We start from the raw sequence: 18,179 nt of genomic DNA, 5'->3' as shown, positions 1-18,179 counted from the left end.
TACGGGTTTCCAACTCTGCTTGAATGGATTACTTTTTTAAAAAATTATAAATTTAGAGTACCCCAATTCTTTTTATTCCAATTAAGGGGCAATTTAGCGTGGCCAATCCACCTCCCCTGCACATCTTTGGGTTGTGGGGGGCTAAACCCACGCAGACACGGGGAGAATGTGCAAACTCCGCACGGACAGTGACCCAGAGCCGGGATCGAACCTGGGACCTCGGCGCCGTGAGAGAACAGGGCTAACCACTAGGCCACCGTGCTGCCTCACACACACACACGCGGTTAACTAAAATTAAGGAGTGGCTGGTTTCTTTTCAACGTCAAGGGAATCCTTCTGGCAACGTCTGTCTCTGTGGCAACAGGTGCTGGCAAAACAATCGCAACTTTTTGTATTTTCAATGCCGGGAGAATTTCTCTTTAAATGTTCCCACAGGGAAGAAGTGGAACTGATGTCATGCAGGAGGAGGGACGTGGCATGGCTTTTCGATGCAATTGGTTCTCAGGGAGGAACCTCTGAATTGAAACTAAATGGCCTCGGTAGAGGCGAGAAATCTGATGTTCCCTCTCACAGACATTTGAGGGGCTGCTGCAAATTAGGAGCAGACATTTTAGAACCAAAAATAGGACAGATTGAGAATACAACACAAGGTAAGAGACGTTTTCATTCACTCCCCCCCCCCCTCCAATAACACCCTCTTAAAAAGAGACTTCCTGGTTGTAACCTTCTTACACAGATTGTCAGGTTTAGGATTATGAAATGAAATGAAAATCGCTTATTGTCACGAGTAGGCTTCAATGAAGTTACTGTGAAAAGCCCCTAGTCACCACATTCCGGCGCCTGTCCGGGGAGGCTGGTACGGGAATCGAACTGTGCTGCTGGCCTGCTTGGTCTGCTTTAAAAGCCAGCGATTTAGCCTGGTGAGCTAAACCAGCCCCTTGAGCTAAACCATTTGGCCCATTGATTCTGCACCAACCCTCTGAAAGAGCACCTTACCTGGGCCCACTCCCCCGCCCTATCCTCGTAACCCCACCTAACCTGCCCATCTTTGGACACTAAGGGCAATTTAGCACGCTCAATCCACCTAACCTACCCATCTTTGGACTGCGGGAGGAAACCGGAGCACCCGGAGGAAACCCACGCAGACACGGGGAGAACTCTGCACAGACAGTCACCAGAGGCCGGAATCGAACCTGGGTCCCTGGAGCTGTGAGGTAGCAGTGCTAACCACTGTGCCACCGTGCGCATGCGCGGACTCCAAACCGGAAGTGCGGGGGACCGTATCCTCAGCTAAAGCTATGGTATTGAGATAGAAGCTCAGCCTCAATCATATTGAATGGTAGACCAAAAGTGAAGGGCCGAATGGCCTCCTCCGGCTCCTATTTCTTTCCGTTTCTGTGCTTCTATTAAGCACCCAACTTCTCGCAACTCTGCTCCTGAAGAAGCGGTTTCCTCCCACAGTCCAAAGATGCGCAGGTTAGGTGGATTGGCTGCGCTAAACTGCAATATAAATAATTGGGAACTCTATTTTTTTGTTAAAAAAGCAAAAGGTGTTTGTTGCATGTACCTGCACGCAGCCAGGTACAAGTACAAGGATCAAGTTGAGCGTCAGACAATCAGTATCTTTCAGTACAACGATCAGCGTTAACAAGAATCGCGCCACTGGCCGATTGTCAAACTGATGGTGGCCTTGCTGGCAGCACGGTTGGATAGATAGAGAAATACAGCACAGAACAGGCCCTTCGGCCCACCATGTTGGAGGTTGGAGACAGTCGCTAAGCGCCTGAGGCCAATAAACCCCCCCCCCCCCTCCCCAGCCCTCTGAGGTCCCTCTCTCTCAACTTAAAAAAAAAGTTTATTGAAAATGATCATTATAAACGAAAATTATACAAAACAATTCATTCAAGTTACAATAACAAAGAACACCACAAACATTCAGAAGCACAAATTAACTTAACCCCCCCCCCCCCAAACCAAACTGTACCTCCCAACAACTGACGGCGATGAACTCTTTTCAAAAAGGAAATGAGTAGCTGCCATCTTACACAGAACCCCCTCGACCGACTCCGTTAAGGGAGGGAGTGCAGCGAAGGTTTGCTCAGGCTGATTCCTGGGATGGCGAGACTCATGTGCAGAGACTAATTCGGGTTTGGATTTTATTCATTGGAGTTTAGAAGAGTGACGGGGGAATCTCATTAAAAACATTGGGCACGATTCTCCGCTCCCGCACGGCATCGGGAAGGCCGTCGTGAACTCGGCCGAGTTTCACGGCGGCCTCGGAGGCCGCTCCTCGCACCCTATTCCCACCCCCCTCCCAGGGGGCTAGGAGCGGCGTTCCGTAAATCTCGGCCGCCGGGCCTTGAAGCTTACGCCGAGAATGACGTGACGGCGGCGCCTAAGTGACGTCAGCCGCGCATGCGCAGGTTGGCCGGCTCCAACCCACGCATGGGCGGTTGCCGTCTTCCCCTCCGCTGCCCCGCAAGACGTGGCGGCTTTATCTTGCGGGGCGGCGGAGGGGAAAGAGTGCGTCGCTTGGAGACGCCGGCCCGATGATCGGTGGGCACCGATCGCGGGCCAGTCCCCTCCCGAGCACGGCCGTGGTGCTCAATCCCCTCTCCGCCCCCCACAAGCCACAAATGAAGCTTTGGCACCATGTTCACGACGGCAGCGACCAGGTGTGGTTGCCGCCGGCGTGAACAGGTCGGGAACGTCAGGCCGCTCCGGGCCGGAGAATCGCCGCTCGCCGTGAAAAACGGCGAGCGGCGATTCTCCGAGCGGGGGGTGGGAGAATCGCGGGGGGTGCCAGGGGGACGTGTCGTGAGTCGCCCGGCCCTCCCGCGATTCTCCCACCCGGCGTGGGGAGCAGTGAATCGCGTCCATAAAATTCTAACAGGATTAGACAAGGTAGATTCGGAACGGTTGAGGACTGGGGCTGTACTCGTTGGAGTTTAGAAGGATGAGGGAAGGGATCTTATTGAAACTTACAGAATACTGCGAGGTCTGGATAGAGTGGACGTGGAGAGGATGTTTCCACTTGTAGGAACAACTAGAACCAGAGGACACAATCTCAGACTAAAGGGACGATCCTTTAAACCATGTGAGGAGGAATTTCTTCAGCCAGAGGTTGGTGAATCTGTGGAACTCTTTGCCGCAGAAGGCTGTGGAGGCCAAATCACTGAGTGTCTTTAAGACAGAGATAGATAGGTTCTTGATTAATAAGGGGATCAGGGGTTATGGGGAGAAGGCAGGAGAATGGGGATGAGAAAATATCAGCCATGATTGAATGGTGGAGCAGACTCGATGGGCCAAGTGGCCTAATTCTGCTCCTACGTCTTATGGTCTTATTCCGATAGAATATTCCCAATAGTGGGGGCGTCCAGACCTAGGACACCATAGTTTGAGGATAAGGGGTAAACCTTTTAGGACTGAGATGAAGAGACATTTCTTCACCCAGAGAGTGGTGAATCTGTGGTACAGAAAGTAGTTGGCGTCAAAACGTTGTGTAATTTCAAGAAGGAATTAGATCCAGCTCTTGGGGGTAAAGGGGTCGAGGGATATGGGGGGGAAGGCGGGGTTAGGGTATTGAACTCGATGATCAGCCATGATCATAATGAATGGCGGAGCAGACTTGAGGGGCCAAATGGCCCTCCTCCTGCTTCCATGAACTGAACCACCCCCACCTTCTCCCTAAGTACCCAAACAGGTGCCGGAATGTGGCGACTAGGGGGCGTTTCACAGTACCTTCATTGCAGTGTCAATGTGAGCCTACTTGTGACACTAATAAAGATTATTATTATTATTATTACCTCCCTAATATTGGCTGCCCAACAGTAAAATATTAAATTGGTCAAAGTCAAGACACCTGATTGCCTGTCTTCCCCCTTCACGGCCACCAGGGATCTCAAAGAGCTTACAGCCAATGACGTGTAGTCGATTTGCGATTCAGGAAAGGCGGCAGCCGAATTGGGCACAGCAAGATCCCACAACGACCGGATAATCGGCTTTTACAGATGGTTGGCTGAGGGATGCCACCTCTTTTCCCCTGACTGCTCCTTGTTGCTTTTTGCTTCCAGTCTCCATCCCGGGAACAAATCCTACGTTTTGCCTTGTTCCCAACAGAATGGGTTCCCAGAAGCCGTTGATATGTGATTGGCTCATCCAGCAATAAACAGCGGGCTTTACCCTGGTCTCCACTGGGTAGACGCAGAGAAAACACAGTTCAGGATTCCTTGGAAACACGGATCGAGGCAGGACATTTCTGCAGAAGATACCAAGATATTTGAGGTAACGTCAATTTGCTATTTCTCCAAAATGTTTACGATTTAATTTTCTGGGCGGCACGGTGGCGCAGTGGTTAGCATTGCTGCCTCACGGCGCCGAGGTCCCAGGTTCGATCTCGGCCCCGGGTCACTGTCCGTGTGGAGTTCGCACATTCTCTCCGTGTCTGCATGGGTTTCGCCCCCACAACCCAAAGATGTGCAGGGTAGGTGCATTGACCACGCTAAATTGATCCTGAATTAGAAAAAATTAATTGGGTACTCTAAAGTTATTCTAAAAATGATTCATTTTTTTGGAAAAAAAACATATCCATTGATTCAGCAGAGTGAGGATCACTCACTGTGTAACTGTACAGAGTCACTGTTTATTCAGCAGAGTGAGGATCACTCACTGTGTAACTGTACAGAGTCACTGTTTATTCAGCAGGGTGTGGATCACTCACTGTGTAACTGTGCAGAGTCACTTTATTCAGCAGGGTGAGGATCACTCACTGTGTAACTGTACAGAGTCACTGTTTATTCAGCAGGGTGAGGATCACTCACAGTGTAACTGTACAGAGGCACTCTTTATTCAGCAGAGTGAGGATCACTCACTGTGTAACTGTACAGCGTCACTGTTTATTCAGCAGAGTGAGGATCACTCATTATGCAACTGTACAGTCAGTGTTTATTCAGGGTGAGGATCACTCACTGTGTAACTGTACAGCGTCACTGTTTATTCAGGATGAGGATCACTCACTGTGTAACTGTACAGCGTCACTGTTTATTCAGGGTGAGGATCACTCACTGTGTAACTGTACAGAGTCACTGTTTATTCAGCAGAGTGAGGATCACTCACTGTGTAACTGTACAGCGTCACTGTTTATTCAGGGTGTGGATCACTCACTGTGTAACTGTACAGAGTCAATGTTTATTCAGCAGGGTGAGGATCACTCACTGTGTAACTGTACAGAGTCACTGTTTATTCAGCAGGGTGAGGATTACTCACTGTGTAACTGTACAGAGTCACTGTTTATTCAGGGTGTGGATCACTCACTGTGTAACTGTACAGAGTCACTGTTTATTCAGCAGGGTGAGGATCACTCACTGTGTAACTGTACAGCGTCACTGTTTATTCAGGGTGAGAATCACTCACTGTGTAACTGTACAGAGTCACTGTTTATTCAGCAGGGTGAGGATCACTCACTGTGTAACTATACAGCGTCACTGTTTATTCAGGGTGAGGATGACTCACTGTGTAACTGTACAGAGTCACTGTTTATTCAGCAGGGTGAGGATTACTCACTGTGTAACTGTACAGAGTCACTGTTTATTCAGGGTGAGGATGACTCACTGTGTAACTGTACAGAGTCACTGTTTATTCAGGGTGAGGATCACTCACTGTGTAACTGTACAGAGTCACTGTTTATTCAGCAGGGTGAGGATCACTCACTGTGTAACTGTACAGCGTCACTGTTTATTCAGCAGAGTGAGGATCACTCATTATGCAACTGTACAGAGTCAGTGTTTATTCAGGGTGAGGATCACTCACTGTGTAACTGTACAGAGTCACTGTTTATTCAGGGTGAGGATCACTCACTGTGTAACTGTACAGAGTCACTGTTTATTCAGCAGAGTGAGGATCACTCACTGTGTAACTGTACAGTGTCACTGTTTATTCAGGGTGTGGATCACACACTGTGTAACTGTACAGAGTCACTGTTTATTCAGCAGGGTGAGGATCACTCACTGTGTAACTGTTCAGAGTCACTGTTTATTCAGCAGGGTGAGGATCACTCACTGTGTAACTGTACAGAGTCAGTGTTTATTCAGCAGGGTGAGGATCACTCACTGTGTAACTGTACAGAGTCACTGTTTATTCAGCAGGGTGAGGATCACTCACTGTGTAACTGTACAGAGTCACTGTTTATTCAGCAGGGTGAGGATCACTCACTGTGTAACTGTACAGAGTCACTGTTTATTCAGCAGGGTGAGGATTACTCACTGTGTAACTGTACAGAGTCACTGTTTATTCAGCAGGGTGAGGGTCACTCACTGTGTAACTATACAGAGTCACTGTTTATTCAGGGTGTGGATCACTCACTGTGTAACTGTACAGAGTCACTGTTTATTCAGCAGGGTGAGGATCACTCACTGTGTAACTGTACAGCGTCACTGTTTATTCAGGGTGAGGATCACTCACTGTGTAACTGTACAGAGTCACTGTTTATTCAGCAGGGTGAGGATCACTCACTGTGTAACTGTACAGAGTCACTGTTTATTCAGCAGGGTGTGGATCACTCACTGTGTAACTGTACAGAGTAAGAAGTCTTACAACACCAGGTTAAAGTCCAACAGGTTTGTTTCAAACACGAGCTTTCGGAGCACGGCTCCTTCTTCAGGTGAAGAAGGAGCCGTGCTCCGAAAGCTCGTGTTTGAAACAAACCTGTTGGACTTTAACCTGGTGTTGTAAGACTTCTTACTGTGCTCACCCCAGTCCAACGCCGGCATCTCCACATCATAACTGTACAGAGTCACTGTTTATTCAGGGTGAGGATCACTCACTTTGTAACTGTACAGAGTCACTGTTTATTCAGGGTGAGGATCACTCACTGTGTTACTGTACAGAGTCAGTGTTTATTCAGCAGGGTGAGGATCACTCACTGTGTAACTGTACAGAGTCAGTGTTTATTCAGCAGGGTGAGGATCACTCACTATGTAACTGTGCAGTCAGTGTTTATTCAGCAGGGTGAGGATTACTCACTGTGTAATTGTACAGAGTCACTGTTTATTCAGCAGGGTGAGGATCACTCACTGTGTAACTGTACAGAGTCACTGTTTATTCAGCAGGGTGAGGGTCACTCACTGTGTAACTGTACAGAGTCACTGTTTATTCAGGGTGAGGATCACTGACTGTGTAACTGTACAGAGTCAGTGTTTATTCAGCAGGGTGAGGATCACTCACTGTGTAACTGTCCAGAGTCACTGTTTATTCAGCAGGGTGAGGATCACTCACTGTGTAACTGTACAGAGTCAGTGTTTATTCAGCAGGATGAGGATCACTGACTGTGTAACTGTACAGAGTCAGTGTTTATTCAGCAGGGTGAAGATCACTCACTGTGTAACTGTACAGGGTCACTGTTTATTCAGCAGAGTGAGGATCACTCACTGTGTAATTGTACAGAGTCACTGTTTATTCAGCATGGTGAGAATCACTCACTGTGTAACTGTACAGAGTCAGTGTTTATTCAGGGTGAGGATCACTCACTGTGTAACTGTACAGAGTCACTGTTTATTCAGCAGGGTGAGGATCACTCACTGTGTAACTGTACAGAGTCACTGTTTATTCAGCAGGGTGAGGATGAATACATTTTGTATGTTCTGCAGGCTTGGGCAATAGCAAGTGGAAGGTACCAACCAGGGATAAATTCTGCTGACCCGGCCATATGGAAAAGAAACTTTCGAAGTGCTTTAAATCGGAAGAGGCAATTATGCAGATTGGTGGACAATAGGAATGCCTCAGAGAACCCACATCTGATTTATCAGATCCAGAGTATTGGTGAGTAGTGAGAGTCCCAGATCCAGCATTAGTGCTCCCTCACAGCTGCACTGACTATGCAGAGTGGTGTGGAGATGCCGGCGTTGGACTGGGGTGGGCACAGCAAGAAGTCTTACAACACCAGGTTAAAGTCCAACAGGTTTGTTTCGAATCACTAGCTTTCGGAGCACTGCTCCTTCCTCAGGTGAATGAAGAGCTGGGTTCCAGAAACATGTATATATATAGACAAAGTCAAAAACGCAAGACAATATTTCGAATGCGAGTCTTTGCAGATAATTAAGTCTCTAACCTGGTGTTGTCAGACTTCTCACTATGTAGAATGGAACTGGGAGCTATGACCTTCAGACCCAGATATCCGAGTCATTGCAGATGTTTGTTGGGGGAATGGTTAGAGAGAATGCTGGGAACACTCACATCAGACAGAATCCGCAAAGAGAGAGAAAGAGATAAACGAGTCATGTATTTTGGAAGATCTAACATAGAGGGAAAATATACTATATATGGCAAAACTCTTAGGAATATGTAAAGTCAGAGAGATCTGGGCGTGCAGGTCCACAGATCTTTGAAAGTGGCAATACAAGTGGACAAGGTAGTCAAGAAAGCATACGGAATGCTTGCCTTCATTGGCCGGGGCATTGAGTATTAAAACTGGCAAGTCATGCTCCAGTTGTATAGAACCGTGGTACGGCCACACTTGGAATATTGCGCACAATTCTGGTCGCCACACAGGACGTGGAGGCTTTGGAGAGGGTGCAGAGGCTTTGGAGAGGGTGCAGAGGAGGTTTACCGGGATGTTGCCTGGTCTGGAGGGTGTTAGCTATGCGGAGAAGCTGAATAGACACGGACTATTTTAGTTAGAATGACAGGTGTTGAGGGGTGACCTGATAAAGGTCTACAAGATTATGAGGGGCATGGATAGAGTGGATGGGCAGACACTCTTTCTCAGGGTGGAGGGGTCAGTCACCAGGGGGCATAGGTTGAAAGTCCATGGGGCAAAGTTTAGAGGAGATGTGTGAGGCAGGATTTTTACACAGAGGGAGGTGAGTGCCTGGAACTCGTTACCAGGGGAGGTTGTGGAAGCAGATACATTAACGGCGTTCAAAAGGCATCTTAACAAACACATAGATAGGATGGGTGTAGAGGGATACGGCACAAGGAAGTGCTGAAGGTTTTGGCCAAGGTTGGTATCATGTCCGGTACAGGCTTGGAGGGCCGAAGGGCCTGTTCCTATGCTAGTTTGTTCTTTGTTCAGCTCGATAACCCCTCATGGGATCTGTCAGGATTCGTTATCGACCTGAATCCACACCTCAGATATAACAAAGGGCAAACAAAGATTCACTCGGTCGCTCCCGGGTGTGTAGGAACTTTCTTACGAGGAGAGGTTGAGTAGGTTGGGCCTGTGCTCACTGGAGTTTAGAAAAATGAGAGGCGACCTTATTGAGACGTATCGGATTCTCAGGGGGTTTGACAGGGACGATGCTGAGAGGATGTTTCCTCTTGTGGGAGAGTCTGGGACCAGAGGGCATCATCTCAGAGTGAGGGGGGGGGGGTCACCCATTTCAGACAGAGATGAGGAGGAATTTCTTCTCTCAGAGGGGAGTGAATCTGTGGAATTCTGTACCGCAGAGAGCTGTAGAGGCTGGGGCGTTAAGTATGTTCAAGGCTGAGATAGGCAGATTTTTAATTAGTAAGGGAATCAAGGGTTGAGGGGATATGGCGGGAAGTGGAGTTGAAGATTATCACATCAGATCAGTCAGGATCTCATTGAATGGCAGAGCAGACTCGATGGGCCGAATGGCCTGCTTCTGCTCTGACGGCTTATGGTCGAAACCTAAACGTTCCATTACTGCTGACATGGAACAAACAGGAAACCTACGAATTGTCCCTATTTATAAAGTTAATTCTGTTGAATTTTCTGTCTCTGTAGGCCCGGGGGCCAGTGCTGAGGAGAGTGAGGAAATCAGCCCAGCGATTGGCAACACCAGCCCTGGTCTCCCTGCCAGTACACCTCCAAACCTGGTACCGCAAGTCCATGTCACAATTTAACTGATGTAGCGCCGTGTCCTGGAACGTTCCTTATCTCACATCGAACTTCACAACACCGACCCAGACCGTCCTGCTCCACCCCCCCCCCCCCCCCCCCCGCCCCCCTCCCCCAACCTGCACTCTTTATCAAAACCCCACCAACACGTCCTCCCATTCTTTCCCCCCTCATGAGTTCATATCCACCTTCCGCTCAAATCCAATTCTGGGAGTAGTGAGTTTCACATTCTCCCCACTCTCTGGTAAAGAGCTCTCTAATGAAGCCCCGGTTGGATTCGTTAGTGACAATTTTATATCGATGACCTTCCAGCCTTGCCCACGGGCGGAAACGTTTTCTCCGTGCCCGTCGAACCCTTTCAGAAATTTAGAGAGGTCACTCGGTCGCCTCAACGTTCTGGATGATAGAGCCCCAGGCTGCCGATTCAAACAAAGAACAAAGAAAAGTACAGCACAGGAACAGGCCCTTCGGCCCTCCAAGCCTGTGCCGACCATGCTGCCTGTCTAAACTAAAATCTTCTACACTTCCGGGGTCCGTATCCCTCTATTCCCATCCTATTCATGTATTTGTCAAGATGCCCTTTAAACGTCACTATGGTCCCTACTTCCACCACCTCCTCCGGCAGCGAGTTCCAGGCACCCACTACCCTCTGTGTAAAAAAACTTGCCTCGTACATCTCCTCTAAATCTTGCCCCTCGCACCTTAAACCTATGCCCCCTAGTAATTGACCCCTCTACCCTGGGAAAAAGTCACTGACTATCCACTCTGTCTATGCCCCTCATATTTTTGTAGACCTCTATCAGGTCGCCCCTCAACCTCCGTCGTTCCAGTGAGAACAAACCGAGTTTATTCAACCGCTCCTCATAGCTAACGCCCTCCACACCAGGCAGCATCCTGGTAAATCTCTTCTGCGCCCTCTCTAAAGCCTCCACGTCCTTCTGGGAGTGTGGCACTCCTTCCAGTAGGGTAGATCGTAAAATGTCGCGGTAATCAACCGGCCCTAGACGTTCCCTTCCCATTCGCCAGTGGGTAGATTTGAGGGCGAAGGAATGCGGTCAATGAAATCACTGTTGAAATCAGGGTTGTGTTCTGTCTTGCGTGCCTGTGGAATAATCTTCTTGCATCTTCCATCAGGAAATCCTCGAAGACAGCTTGAGCGACATGACAATATTTGACCAACCACCAGGTACACGATGGTGTTTTCTTTGCTCCCTTCCTATTTCAGGCTTTTATTCCGTGAGGGCACTGAAGCCTTGGTCAGGCCTCTCTTCGCAAAACGCACCCCCAATAAAAGGGTGGCTCAACCATGGATTATTACCGTCGCAGTTTAAGGGGGGGACTGCGGTCAGTTTGAGCACCCCTCCCTATCATTTCCCCACACCTCAAGAGCTAAGTCCCCGGCCAGAAATGCCAGAATCTAACACGAGACCTACCAGACAGTGCACTTGGCAAGTCACGCTAGACCACAAGGGAGTTGGGCAGGTTGTCCACATCCATCAGGAACAATTGGTCTGCTTTTCCCCTATTGGTTACGGATGGCCCTTTCCCACTCAGTGGCTAACCCTCTAGATTCGGGCTCAGAAGGTCGTGGGTCAGTTCCCACTCTAGTTGCTTGAGCACGATCAAGGGACAGTACGATTGGTCAATCCGGAGGACCATGAGTGAGGAGGGTGCGTATGCGTGGGATTTTAAACTGTTGCCTTCCGCCCAATGCAGTGCCCGAGGAGGGCGGAGGTGAAATACAGGGGCCGGGATTCTCTGCCGTTGGGATTCTCCGTTTTACCGGCTGCCCGGGGGGGGGTTTCCCGATGGAGTGGGGCTGCCCCCACAATGGGAAACCCCATTGACCGGCCGGCGAGAGGGGACATTCCGCCCAGGGTCTTGGTGAGGATGGGAAGAAGAGCGTCTGCGGAGAAGAAGGACTCTTCCGTTTGAAAACTGCAGCACTGCACGTTCCGCCTCTAACGGATTAGAGTGACTGAATTAGTCTGAGCCCTGCTCCAGTCTGACTGAATTTCTCAGGAGTCAGTGAATTTGGAAATGGACCGATCATGGTGCCCAATTGGTGCATTATAGTTCTACCACAGAGAGGGGGGGGGGGGGGTCCTCTGGATTTGGGAGCAGCCGTTGAACTCTTCCCCCAGTCGCCTCACACCGGGTGAGAGAGTGACAGGCGGGGGGGAAATCCTGCAGGTTGATCTAACGTCATCTCTTTCTCATTTTAGAGTACGATGGACAAGGCTCCCTGATGGAGGCAGACATGTCTTTCAGTCCCCTCCACTATTCTCCAGACTACACTACGTCGCCAAGAGATATGAGCCAAGCAGATCTCACGTACCCCGGCGTGGGTGAAGGGGCCGCGTGCGCGATGCCGTCTCCATTCGGATACCCCAACATCGTGATCCCAAACATTGGCGACTTTGAAACGCAGATGAAGGAATTCATTTCAAATGGCGCACTTGGTTAGTTTGAACTGTTCTGACCTTTTGGTGGTGGGTGGCTCGGTTAATTCCCTGCCCACTCTCTCAGTGAAATATTCTTGGGACAATGTGGAAGAGGGGCGCATTCAGTGTCCTTGGTCAGTACAGTGTCCTCAGCCAATGTTGTCAAAAACAGCCTGTCCCATCTCGCTGCTGTCCGCCGATCTCACTGCGTGCTCACTGGCGGCTTGAAGGCACTGGGGACATTTCAAAAGTCGACTGTAACGAAGTTCGCAACATCCTGTAAACTGAATCGGTGCTAGCTAAACATTTTTAAAAATTTTGCTTCACAGGGAGAAAAGAGTAACAGCCCGGAGCACAAACACAGCTTAGCAATACAGCAGCAGTAGGCCATTCAGCCCCTTTCACCATTCAACGAGAACCGGGCTGGCCTGCGACCTAACTCCAGAGAGCTGCCTTCACCCCGTTTCCCTTTAGTTAACAAAAATCTAGAAATCTCAGATTTCGAATTAACAGTTGGTCTAATGTCCACTTGAGGGACTGAATTTCAATCTTCGATGTGTAAAAATGTTTCCCAATTTCACTCCTGTAAGGTCTAATCTTTAGACTCTTCTCCCTAGTTGCAGACTCCCCAACTTAGTGTCTCTCTATCGACCCTGTCAATTCTTGAAACTATCTTAATATTAATAATAATAATCTTTATTAATGTCACAAGTAGGTTTACATTAACACTGCAACGAAGTTACTGTGCAAATCCCCTAGTTGCCATATTCAGGCACCTGTTCGGGTACACGGAGGGAGAATTCAGAATGTCCAATTCACCCAACAAGCACGTCTTTCGGGACTTGTGGGAGGAAACCGGAGCACCCGGAGGAAACCCACGCAGACACGGGGAGAACGTGCAGACCCCGCGCACACAGTGACCCAAGCAGGGAATCGAACGTGGGACCCCGGCGCTGTGAAGCAACAGTGCTAACCACTGTGCTGTGAAGACATCACTCACGTTATCCTTTAACCCTCTGCTTCCAGGGTGCACAACGCTAGTTTACATAACCTCTCCTCGTAACTTAACCCTTGGGAGTGCAGGTATCATTCTCCTGGGCTGACCATGGAAGGAGTAACCGTAAATTGATGGATGAAAAGGTGTTGAGTTTGAACAGGCTCTACGCTGCGGTATGATTAATGCTTTACAAGGTGTGAGGGTGGCCATTGGAGCTGAAATGAGGCACATCAGTCCAAGATTGCAGTTAATACGATGTGCGGGTGGGTTAAGTATTCACGCAAACTTGTGCCCCCACAGTTACCGACTTTGAGGTGAAAGTCTTCTATCGCGGGAAGAAGGTCCAGGAGCAAGTTGTGAAAAACCCCAACGGCTTCCGCCTTTTCTACAGCTCGGCATCTACCTTCCCCCACCTGCAGGATGTCCAGTTCCCGGCGCCCGCGGCCGTACCGGTTAGTGACCAGCGACAAATCAAGTACACGGAAAGACTGCTGGATCGCATGGACCAAGGGCTGATACTGGAGGTACAGAACACTCAGATCTGCGGGCGGAGGCTTGGGGGCTGCAGAGGCTTCTGGACAATGACGGAATATCCCGACAGTTGTGAACCTCAGCAGATCTCCAACAGGGACTTCACGGTCCTGTACGATCTGCAGACATTTGTTAACGGTGAGTGCCGGGGATGATAAAATTCAACTCGTAGTTACGTTGAGACATCTGCTGGACAACAAGTCACATCGTTCAAGTCACACTTTAGACATCCTGGAGCAGGATCCTCCGCTTTGCCGGTGGCGCATTCACCCCGGGGATTTCCCCACGGCGTTGGGGAGTGCCCACAATGGGAATCCCCCGCTGGGACGCAGAGTCCCTCTGCCAGTGGGGGAGCGTCACACCAGAAAACGGAGAATCCCACCGTATGATTCAAAGAGTTTGTCAAGTCAGGGTGGGGCACAATTGGGATCAGTTTTATCAAATTTTTTTGAACTCAAGAATATAAAAGCTAGTCTCAGTAATCATCAATTATCGGAAAGACCCACCTGGTTCACTAATGTCCCTTCAGGGAGGGAAATCTGCCGTCCTTACCCGGTCTGGCCTACATGTGACTCCAGACCCACAGACATGTGGGTGACCCTTAACTGCCCCCCCCTCTGAAATGGCCGAGCGAGACTCTCAGTTCAAGGGGCAATTCGGGATGGGCAACAAATGCCCAGCGACGCCCACTTCTCATGAAATAACCCTTTAAAAGTTGCCTCAGTTTGAAAGAATCCAGGGCGGGATTCTGTGATCCTGAGGCTCAGTGTTGATGCCGTCGGAAACGGCGTCGTGTTTCTCGACGGCGTCGCCACGGCCTCAGGACCAGCAATTCCGGCCCCTACAGGGGGGCCGGCACGGCGCTGGAGCGATCCACGGCGCTCCAGCTGCTGAACCTGGCGTGGACTGGGCGCCGCGGGATCCGCGCGTGCGCAATGGCACCGGCGCCAACGCGGGCACGCGCAGTGGCTGCCTTCAACGCGCCGGCCCCGACGCAACATGGCGCAGGGCTACAGGGGCCGGCGTGGAAGAAAGGAGGGCCCCCAGCCAGAGAGGCTGACCTGCCGATCGGTGGGCCCCGATCGGGCCAGGCCACGATGGAGCCCCCCCCCCGGGGTTGGATCCCCTCCCCTGGGGTATTTTACGACGGCAGCTCAGCCCAACCTGGGCCGTGAATTGGTGGTGGAGGGTGGTGGTGGTGGTGTGGGGGGGAGGAGGGGGGGGGGGGGGGGGGCGCGTAGAGCGGCCCCTGACCGACACCTCGCCAACCACGCCGGTGCCAATTCTCCGATTTGCGCCGGTCACGTGGATTCTCCGGCCTGACCCTGGGCTGAGAGAATGCTGCCCACAGTTCCCAGGGCCGTGGGGAGATCAGAGCGCACAGACAACGTACAAGGGGGAAGTCTCGAGGAACCCACGTCGAGTCCTCGAGCCGGCCGCTGGTATAAGTGCCGATTGTTAGAGGCTGTTTAAAGGATGCTGCAGATCGCCAATGACCTCACTGAGATGGCAGAGCTGATAAGAGTACAGTAAATATTCTAAACCTTCCTCCACAGAAATACAGGCATTTCTGGAAACCTCGGCTTGCTCTCCAAACTACTCCATTTGGCTTTGCTTCGGGGAACTCTGGCCCGACCCTGACCATAAACCCTGGAATAAAAAGATGATCATGGTCCAGGTAAGGCCAACTTGTGGTAATATCACAGTGAGGCAAACAACTCACCTCTTAACTTCATCCTCGCCCCACTGTCCCCACTAATGAATATGGATCATACAGTGCAGAAGGAGGCCATTCGGCCCATCGAGGCTGCACCGACCCACTCAAGCCTCCACTTCCACCCCATCTCCGAAAACCCAATAACCCCTCCTAACCTTTTTGGTCACCTAAGGGTGATTTACCATGGCCAATCCACCCAACTTGCACGTCTTTGGACTGTGGGAGGAAACCCACGGAGACACGGGGAGGACGTGCAGACTCCGCACAGGCAGTGACCCAGCGGGGAATCGAACCTGGGGCCCTGGCGCTGTGAAGCCACAGTGCTAGCCACTTGTGCTACGCACCCACCCTGGTGCTCTCTCGCCTCTTCTCAACGCCAATCTCAGAGTCTCCCTCGGTACACACCCGAATAATGTGGCGACTAGGGGATTTTCACAGTAACTTCATTGCAGTGTTAATGTAAGCCTACTTGTGACAATAATAAAGATTATTGTTATTATTATCACCACTGAAAACCTCCACACAATATTCATTTCCTTTCTTGGTCTAACTACATAATTGAGATTAGCAACAGAAGGAGGCCATTCAGCCTGGTGGCGCAGTGGCTAGCACTGCTGCACTCACGGCGTCGAGGACCTGTGTTCGATCCAGGCCCCGTGTCACTGTCCGTGTGGAGCTTGCACATTCTTCCCGTGTCTGCGTGGGTTTCACCCCCACAACCCAAAGATGTGCAGGTCAAGTGGATTGACCACGCTAACTTGCCCCTTAATTGGAAATGAAGAATTGGATTCTCTAAAATTAGATTTTTTTAAATATCCCTCGCGAGCTAGTTTTGTTTGAGAAGGGTATTTGAAGTGACGTGGGATGTTTGAAAGGTGCGACGAGGTGCTTTGTGAATGCAGCGATTACTGAGACCTGCCGTCTTTAAGTTCATGTATGTATAACCCCCCCCCCCCACCCCGTTTCCAGCTTCTGTACTGATGAATTTTATCCCCTCCCCCCCCCCCCTTGTTTAGGTGACGCCTGTGATCTTCAAATTATTACACGAACTGGCGCACGGCGTGGGAGCATCCTCGCTGCAGAGTGAGAATGTCGATCTCCAGGTCTCCGACACTCTCTCCTCCTCCAGCTTCCTCTCCATTTTGGAGCAGTACATGGATGTCAATTAGGCAAAGCACCGCCACTCTCCAGCAGCCGGCTAACGGTGACCGATACTGACCAGTGACAGGATACTAATCGCTGACCGATACTGACCGATACTGACCGCTGACCGATATTGACCGCTGACGGAGTGGACAATGGGCTGGATTCTCCCCCCCCCACCCGATGTAAAACCGCCCCGGGCGTGACACCGACAGTGGAAAAACCCATTGACTTCGGGCAATCAATGCGATCCAGAGAGCTGTTAATGTAAGCCTATTTGTGACAGTAATAAAGATTATTATTATTATGCCTGCCTTTTTGTGGGGGGGGGGGGGCGGATCCTGCTTGGAATTCGGTTCTGCTCAGCGCCTGGAGACGCGCATTAAGGTGTGAACCTGCCGGGCCAGGTAGCTTTCGATTCTGACTGTGGTGGGATGCATTTAGGATCATTCCCTCGTTCACCGTTGAACTGTTAAGTCTGTTAAGTGGTTCACAGGCTCGAAACCGTAGCTCCGTCTCTCTCTCTCTCCACAGACCCCCGCCAGACCTGCTGATATCGTCCGGCATTTTCTGTTTTTGTCTCAGATTCCAGCATCTGCAGTAATTTGCTTTTATCTTTTGTTCTGCGGGTGTTGTTTCAATTTGGAAAATTAACTGCGGCAAAAAAGTTTTCACGTGTTGCATTGCTGTGCCGACATAATCCACGTTGAAAGTTTTGAAGCTAGTCTGCTCCCACTGTTGGTGTCATGATGAAGGGCCGCCCTGCACTAGGGACCCCCCCCCCCCCTCAACCACCCCCCCCCCCCCCCCCCCCCAACCACCCCCCCCCCCCCCCCCCCCCCCCCCCCCACCCCCACAGGTTATACGGTCATAGAATCTACAGTGCAGCAGGAGGCCATTCGGCCCATCAAGTCTGCACCAATCCTCCAAAAGAACACTTCACTTAAGCCCAGGCCTCCACCCTATCCTCACAACCCAGTAACCCCACCTAACTTTTTCGACACTAAGGGACAATTTAGCGTGGCCAACCCACCTAACCTGCACCTCTTTGGACTGTGGGAGGACACCGGAGCACCTGGAGGAAACCCACGCAGACACAGGGAGAACGTGCAAACTCCACACAGACAGTGACCCAAACCAGGAATCGAACCCGGGGCCCTGGAGGTGGTACAGCAGTGTTAACCACTGCACCACGGTGGCGTAGTGGTTAGCACTGCGGTCTCAGCTCTGACTCAGGAGCAACACTACCAGTGATCTGCTGATGTATTCATGAATTTTGATTCATAGAATTTATTTACAGTGCAGGAGGCCATTCGGCCCATCGAGTCTGCACCAGCCCTTACTCAAGCCCAAGTATCTACCCTATCCCCGTAACACAGTAACCCCTACTTAACCGTTTTTGGACACGAAGGGCAATTTATCACGGTCAATCCACCTAACCTGCACGTCTTTGGACTGTCGGAGGAAACCGGAGCACCCGGAGGAAACCCA

At 50.5% G+C, this 18,179-nt stretch overlaps 1 protein-coding gene across 1 annotated transcript; it reads left to right on the top strand.

Moving 5' to 3' along the window:
• Positions 1-291: 291 nt before the first annotated feature.
• Positions 292-16,995, top strand: LOC119956274 (interferon regulatory factor 3-like). Its single transcript, XM_038783347.1, is given in 10 exon segments — positions 292-650; positions 3,897-4,163; positions 4,166-4,284; positions 7,644-7,815; positions 9,743-9,834; positions 10,991-11,042; positions 12,082-12,318; positions 13,598-13,966; positions 15,385-15,506; positions 16,562-16,995. Coding segments are annotated over 9 exon segments (1,359 nt in total). The 5' UTR covers positions 292-650; positions 3,897-4,120; the 3' UTR covers positions 16,715-16,995.
• Positions 16,996-18,179: the final 1,184 nt, after the last annotated feature.

Source organism: Scyliorhinus canicula, chromosome 23, assembly GCF_902713615.1.
Source record: "Scyliorhinus canicula chromosome 23, sScyCan1.1, whole genome shotgun sequence".
Classification (NCBI taxonomy): domain Eukaryota; kingdom Metazoa; phylum Chordata; class Chondrichthyes; order Carcharhiniformes; family Scyliorhinidae; genus Scyliorhinus; species Scyliorhinus canicula.
This window is presented reverse-complemented; position numbering and strand designations above follow the sequence as displayed.